At 48.4% G+C, this 7,823-nt stretch overlaps 1 protein-coding gene across 1 annotated transcript in view; it reads left to right on the top strand.

Annotated features, from left to right (window-relative positions):
- vps54 (VPS54 subunit of GARP complex) overlaps positions 1-7,589 on the top strand; it is a 29,459-nt gene extending 21,870 nt beyond the window's left edge. The window contains exons 17-22 of the mRNA XM_080547125.1: positions 1,569-1,656; positions 1,842-1,963; positions 3,800-3,880; positions 4,148-4,255; positions 4,611-4,705; positions 6,844-7,589. Coding sequence (XP_080403251.1) covers positions 1,569-1,656; positions 1,842-1,963; positions 3,800-3,880; positions 4,148-4,255; positions 4,611-4,705; positions 6,844-6,949 — 600 coding nt within the window. The 3' untranslated portion in view covers positions 6,950-7,589. The remainder of the gene's footprint in view (positions 1-1,568; positions 1,657-1,841; positions 1,964-3,799; positions 3,881-4,147; positions 4,256-4,610; positions 4,706-6,843) is intronic.
- The last annotated feature ends 234 nt before the right edge of the window (positions 7,590-7,823 follow it).

Genomic DNA, 7,823 nt, shown 5'->3' with positions numbered 1-7,823 from the left:
CACGCACGCACACGCACGCACGCACACACACACCACCGTTATAACGCACACATACACACACACACACACACTCACACCACTGTTATAACACATACACACACACATTAAATGTTTTATCTATTTACTTCTTATATATGCAACAGTTATGAGTTTAGGCTGAAACATGCTAACTGGCCGCTAATCTCAGTGCTGTAAACTCACTGTAAACAGACTAGATAATATACATACTAGACTAAATGTGTTTGCAAACGTGTCGTTTTACACTGTGATCTCACACACCGTATCTGGCAGGATAGCGGTTGAACACAGATGCAGTAATAATTAGGGATGCACGATATTATCGGCGCCGATATTGGGAAATTAATGTTATTAAATATGTATCGGTTTTATTACATTTTAGCCGATATAGAGCCGATAATATGAAGCCGGAAATATTTCTGCAATTGCGGCATTGCGCCGACGTGGTGGCGGGGCGCTGTTTCGCAAATAAGTTAGCTTTCGTTTTTGCTAGCGAAATAGCTGATAGTTGATGTTGACTGCTCAAAGAGAATACATATTTGAAAGTACAGAATGCCTGAGAGCCTTATATTGCATTGTATTACATTATATTTTGAATGGTCATCTGGTGCCTGAATATTGTGTTTTCCTTTACATAAATAATGACATTTCCACCATAAGTTGATGCAGAAAGGGCACAAATTGGTGCATATCAATTCACCAGAATGCAAGAAATTAAGTGTTTGATGCTCGTTTAAGGAGCCCCAGACAGCGCTGCTTCATGGGTCCCCCCGATGTCAAACACCACTGGTAGCACCTCCGCCTCATTTTGAGCCAGGAAAAACCCTGCTTCAGGTGTGCATGAACTACAGGTTATCAACTGTGAAATTATATCTGTTCTCATATCGGTTATCATATCGGTTATCGGCCACGAGAAGCGGGTAAACATCGGTTATCGGTATCGGTTGGAAAAAATGCATATCGTGCATCCCTAGTAATAATCAAAAACTACCAAGGTTGGGGCTGACGTCTTGAAGTATTCATACGTGCAGCAACTACCTCCATAATCTGCTGCCTTAATCCTGTATCAGGGTAGGACACTTAAACCTCTGCACCTTGTCTAAGTACCCTACCGTGGTACGGGATTAAGGTCACAGATTATCACAGGTAGCTACTGCACGTATGAATATTTCAAGACGCCAGCTCCGACCTTGATCTTTCTTTATTATTACTGCATAAAGTAGTGCATCCTGATGAAGACACAGATAGACGTGTTCTGTCTCTCAGAGAGACTAGAAACCTCTGCCCCTTGGATATCCCTCTGAGAGACATCACACCTTTATCTGGGTCTTTATATTCATTGTCTATTATCTTGTTAAATGTTTATCTATTTATTTTCTCCCCCCCTCTCTCTCCCCCCCTCCCCTCTCTCCTTCCTCCCTCCCTCCCCCCCTCCCCTCCCTCTCTCTCCCCCCCTCCCCTCTCTCCTCCCTCCCTCCCTCCCTCCCCCCCTCCCCTCTTCTCCCTCCCCCCTCCCCACCCCCTCCCTCCCTCTCTCCCTCCTCCTGCAGCACTTCAACTCCCGGAGCTGTCAGCTGATCCTGGGGGCGGGGGCTCTGCAGGTGGTGGGCCTCAAGACCATCACCACTAAGAACCTGGGTAACACACACACACACACACACACACACACACACACACACACCATGTTTACTCTTATTTACAATGAGATATGAAAAGTGATTCTGATATTGTCTGTGTCTGTGTCTGTGTCTGTGTCTGTGTGTGTGTGTGTGTCTCTCTCTCTCTGTGTGTGTGTGTGTGTGTGTGTGTGTGTGTGTGTGTAGCCCTGGCCTCCAGGTGTCTGCAGCTGGTGGTCCACTACGTCCCCGTCATCAGAGGTCACTTTGAGACCAAGCTGCTGCCCAAACAGTACAGCGTCCTGAGACACTTTGACCACATCACCAAGGTACACACACACACACACACACAGTACAGCGTCCTGAGACACTTTGACCACATCACCAAGGTACACACACACACACACACACACACACACAGTACAGCGTCCTGAGACACTTTGACCACATCACCAAGGTACACACACACACACACACACACACACAGTACAGCGTCCTGAGACACTTTGACCACATCACCAAGGTACACACACACACACACACACACACACACACACACACACACAGTACAGCGTCCTGAGACACTTTGACCACATCACCAAGGTACACACACACACACACACACACACACACACACAGTACAGCGTCCTGAGACACTTTGATCACATCACCAAGGTACACACACACACACACACACACACACACACACACACACACACACACACACACAGTACAGCGTCCTGAGACACTTTGACCACATCACCAAGGTACACACACACACACACACACAGTACAGCGTCCTGAGACACTTTGACCACATCACCAAGGTACACACACACACACACACACACACACACACAGTACAGTGTCCTGAGACACTTTGACCACATCACCAAGGTACACACACACACACACACACACACACACACAGTACAGCGTCCTGAGACACTTTGACCACATCACCAAGGTACACACACACACACACACACACACACACACACACACAGTACAGTGTCCTGAGACACTTTGACCACATCACCAAGGTACACACACACACACACACACACACAGTACAGTGTCCTGAGACACTTTGACCACATCACCAAGGTACACACACACTCACACTCACACACACACACATACACACACAGTACAGCGTCCTGAGACACTTTGACCACATCACCAAGGTACACACACACACACACACACACACACACACACACAGTACAGCGTCCTGAGACACTTTGACCACATCACCAAGGTACACACACACACACACACACACACACACACACACACACAGTACAGCGTCCTGAGACACTTTGACCACATCACCAAGGTACACACACACACACACACACACAGTACAGCGTGCTGAGACACTTTGACGACATCACCAAGGTACACACACACACACACACACGCACACACACACACACACAGTACAGCGTGCTGAGACACTTTGACCACATCACTAAGGTACACACACACACACACACAGTACAGTGTCCTGAGACACTTTGACCACATCACCAAGGTACACACACACACACACACTCTCACACACACACACACACACACACACACACACACACACACACAGACACTCTAGAGTTGGGCAGTTTCACGGTTAAAAATTATTCTAAAATAGCAGCGTTTTTTTTCGTTTTTTTAAAACCGTCTAAACTGCTATATACAATAAACAGTTAAGAGTGTTTGTCCAGCACCGCTGTCTGTGTGGTTGAAGATGCTATTGAAAAACATGTATTGGTCAAATAAATAACATGTCAAAAAATACTCGATATAGAAGAAGCGATCATAATCGCGTGTCACGTGACCGCTTCTCCTCAGAAGAAGGATATGTGGGGCGCTTAAGTGGGACTTAGTCTAATTTGTCCTGACATTACCAACCAAAATAATTTAAATAATTGCTCTTTTTATTGATTTATTTTAAGTGCATTAAGCGCAAGTGTTGGAGCTGGTTGGCAGAAAGGACAAGGCTTCATCATTTGAAATTGGCGGCTCAGTCATAAAGCCCTACAACAACGTCATTCTGAATCCCGTGGTTAAATTGTAAATCGTGGTTTTATTTGCGGACAGTTTAACAGCATCAACAATTGTAAACCGCCCATCTGTAGTTCTAAACCGTGTTCCTCCTCCCTCAGGACTACAACGACCACATAGCTGAGATATCAGCTAAGCTGGTGGCCATCATGGACAGCCTGTTTGAGAAAGTACTGTCAAAGGTGAGTCTGTGTGTGTGTGTCTGTGTGTGTGTGTGTGTGTGTGTGTGTGTGTGTGTCTCTCTGTGTGTGTGTGTGTGTGTGTGTGTGTGTGTGTGTGTGTGTGTGTGTGTGTGTGTGTGTGTGTGAGAGAGAGAGACTTAATAAATTGTTGACTGTTGAAAAGCTGCTCTGCTCCAAGCATTTCATTACATTGTATACCTTGTATTGAACTTGAACTTGACGTGTGTGTGTGTGTGTGTGTGTGTGTGTGTGTGTGTGTGTGTGTAGTATGAGGTGAAGGCCCCCATGCCCTCCCTGTGCCTGCGCCAGGTGTGTAAACAGACGGCCAAGATGCACGAAGCCATCCAGGACCTGCTACCTGAGGACCAGACACAGGTACACACACACACACACACACACACACACCATCCAGGACCTGCTACCTGAGGACCAGACACAGGTACACACGCACACACACACACACACACACACACACACACACACACACACCATCCATGACCTACTACCTGAGGACCAGACACAGGTACACACACACACACACACACCATCCATGACCTACTACCTGAGGACCAGACACAGGTACACACACACACACACACACACACCATCCATGACCTACTACCTGAGGACCAGACACAGGTACACACACACACACACACAGTTAATAACTTTTATTTTTTTACAAAACCTGAGTGTGTTGTACCTGAGCATCTCCCCCCTCCCCCTCTAGGTGTTGTTTCTGAGGATCAACGCGAGCTTCAAGCTGCACCTGAAGAGACAGCTGTCCAGGCTGGGCGTGGTCAACGATGGAGGACCGCAGAACGGGTACGCTGCCCCCTCTAACACACACACACACACACACACACACACACACACACACACACATATATACATATACACACACACACAAACACACATATACATATACATACACACACACACATATATACAGTATATATATACATATACATACACACACACATATATATATATATATACATATACACACACACACACATATATATATATATATACATATACACGCACACACACACATATATATACACACACACACACACACACACACACGCACACACACACACACACACACATATATACACACACACACACACACACACACACATATATACACTTATACATACACACACACACATATACACATACATACATACATACATACATATACGCACACACACACACCAGTGGCGTACCGCAAAATCCCGAGGCCCACCCGCAAGGTGGCGGCGGGGGCCCTTTCGCAACGGAGGTTAACTCAAACGGATGTAGCGGAACATTTATTTTAAGGCTGCATAAAGCCTACAGCATAGACCGTATGGTTGGCCTGGACAGCTATCAGCTACAGCGCGCTGGCCGTTTGCTCAGAATCATTCTGACACCGTATGTGTGACTGTGTGTGTGACATGTCCATACACAAACGGCAACAAGAACAGACCGACAGGCTACCCACCCCACCACCCCGAGTTAATTTGATTCATAGATTAATAAATATCTCGAATATAATAGGCTATTCTTACCTTTAACAATGACCAAAACGTCCTCTCCTCCTGGCATTAGTCTGTGCGAAGTCCTTCACTATGTAACATAGTTGTTTGTTAAATCCATTTGACGTGCGCGCTGGCTGTCAATGCTGAGAATCGCTAGTCTGGAGAGTCTGTCCTGGGACATGGTGCTTCTCAGATAGCTTTTGATAATTTTGAGTTTTGAAAACGATCTCTCGGCCGGGTCAGCCTGCCAGCTGCAGTAACACTGACCTCCACAGCGGTGCCACAGGTGCATCCACGACGTTCGTCCCTGACCCAGGGCTAACTGCATCCCTACCCGCGTTAGTCGCAGAAGCTGCTTTGGGTCGGTTTGTGAGAAAATATGACATTTTGGGAAGTTTCGCTGCATTTTGTTACATTTTATATTGCTCTTGCCGTTTTTGCGCACCACTGAGGTACTTAGGTACTTTCGCTTGCTCATTTTTCTGCAGGGTCTTGTGTCTCGCTGCCTAAACATTTTTTTTTAATAAAAAAGTTTGTATCGTAGTGCCGAGAGACGGGAGTCGGAGGCGGCGTATCAAATTACAAAGCTAAACGTTTAATGAAGAACATGAACGATTGTCAACAACACACTCAAGCAGTAACTGAATAAACAACTCGGGTACCACGCACTTAACTGTCCGTGCGGAACAATACTCCCAACCCACCGTGGGTGAATTATGTCAACCCACCACAGTATCCAATGTTAGGGGGCCCCCTAGAGGCTGGGGGCCCCCCCGCGGTGCGTCGCTTGCGGGCCCGTCCCCTGCGCCACTGACACACACACATATTTACACACTCACACACTCACAACCACACACTCACACACCCCAAATGTGTCCAGGCCTATGTTCTGTTCTATCTACTTGGGTGGAATGTTCTGGAATGTGTTCTTTTGAGACAAACTCTTAAAAACTACAGTTGTTGTCATTGAAATGTTGCATTATATATTCCAATTATAGTCTCAGCATTCTATACGTAAAACTATACTTTTATAGTTGACCAGGTCTTTGAATAACTTTATTGACACCTCTCCTCTCTCCTTTTCGTTCCGCCCCCCCCGCTCGCCGCCCTCTCTCTCCTGCCCCGCTCGCGCGCGCGCTCTCTCGCGCGCGCGCTCCCGCGCGCGCGCCGCACCCCCCCCCCGCGCTCGCTCCTCACCCCCCCCTCTCTCTCTCTCTCACCCTCCCCCTCCCCCTCTCTCTGTCTCTTTCTCTCTCTCTCTCTACATTATCCCTCCCTCCCCCCTCTCTCTTTCTCTTTCTCCCTCCCCTCCCTCTCTCTCTTTCCCCCTCCCCTCTCTCTCCCCCCTCTCTCTCTCTCTACATTATCCCTCCCCCCCTCCCTCCTCCCCCCCCACTCCCCTCCTCCCCTCCTCCCCCTCCTCCCCCCTCCCTCCAGTCTGGTAGTAGCTGATGTGGCGTTCTACTGTGAGAACGTTCTGGCTCTGAGGACTCTGGAGAGGCTGGACCTGAACATGGGGGAGATCTGGGAGCTGAAAAGGTGATGACCCCCTGGCCCCGCCCTGGCCCCCCCTGGCCCCGCCCCGGCCCCGCCCCGACCCCGCCCCGGCCCCCCCCACGCCAGGCCTACCCACCCTGGAGGGAGGAAGGAAGGAGAAGAAGAAGAAGAAGAAGAATCGCACACTAAATCAGACTCGTTGTCGTGGTCGAGAGAAGACGATTAACCCCCGCCCCCCCACGCTCTCTCACTACCCCACACCTCCATTAGAGGGCGCCCCCCCTGCCCTGGGGGAGGGAGGGAGAGAGGGAGAGACAAAGGGGGGGACTGGGTGAGAGAGAGAGAGAGAGAGACTGCCCTCCCAGATGGACGTTGTGGGGCATTGTGGGACTCTTGTGGTGCATTGTGGGACATTGTGGGACCAAACCCCCAGAATCTGACAGCTGTGATGATGTGGACTTACTGGACAACAACAACAACAACAACACAGGCCTTTTAACGTAGCGTGCGTGCGCGTGTGTGTGTGTGTGTGTGTGTGTGTGTGAGAGTGTGTGAGAGAGACAAAGTCACAGACCGTGCCTCTGCTACAACCTTCTGTCACCTCATCATCATCATCATCTCACTGTGTGTAAAACTACAGAAGAAGATTTATAATTATTATTATTATTATTATTAAAACCTAAACTGACTGGTGAATCCGTGATGGTGGACTTCTAGGGGAGAGAAGGGGAGGGTTAGGGTTAGCCCCATACTGGGGAGGGGAACACATGAGGATTATGACACTTAGTTACGTGGGGATAATTTATTGTTATTATCGTGTTATAGCGTTGTTATACTGTGGCTGAGGGGGGTGGAGGGGGGGTGGAGGGGGGGGGGGGGTTTGTGTTGGTCAGTGACAGGTATGCTTTAGTCTGTTTTGT

The sequence above is a fragment of the Nansenia antarctica genome, assembly GCF_963989245.1.
Source record: "Nansenia antarctica genome assembly, chromosome: 16".
NCBI lineage: Eukaryota > Metazoa > Chordata > Actinopteri > Argentiniformes > Microstomatidae > Nansenia > Nansenia antarctica.
Note: the sequence above shows the minus strand (reverse complement) of the source record. Positions and strands in the feature narration are given on the sequence as shown.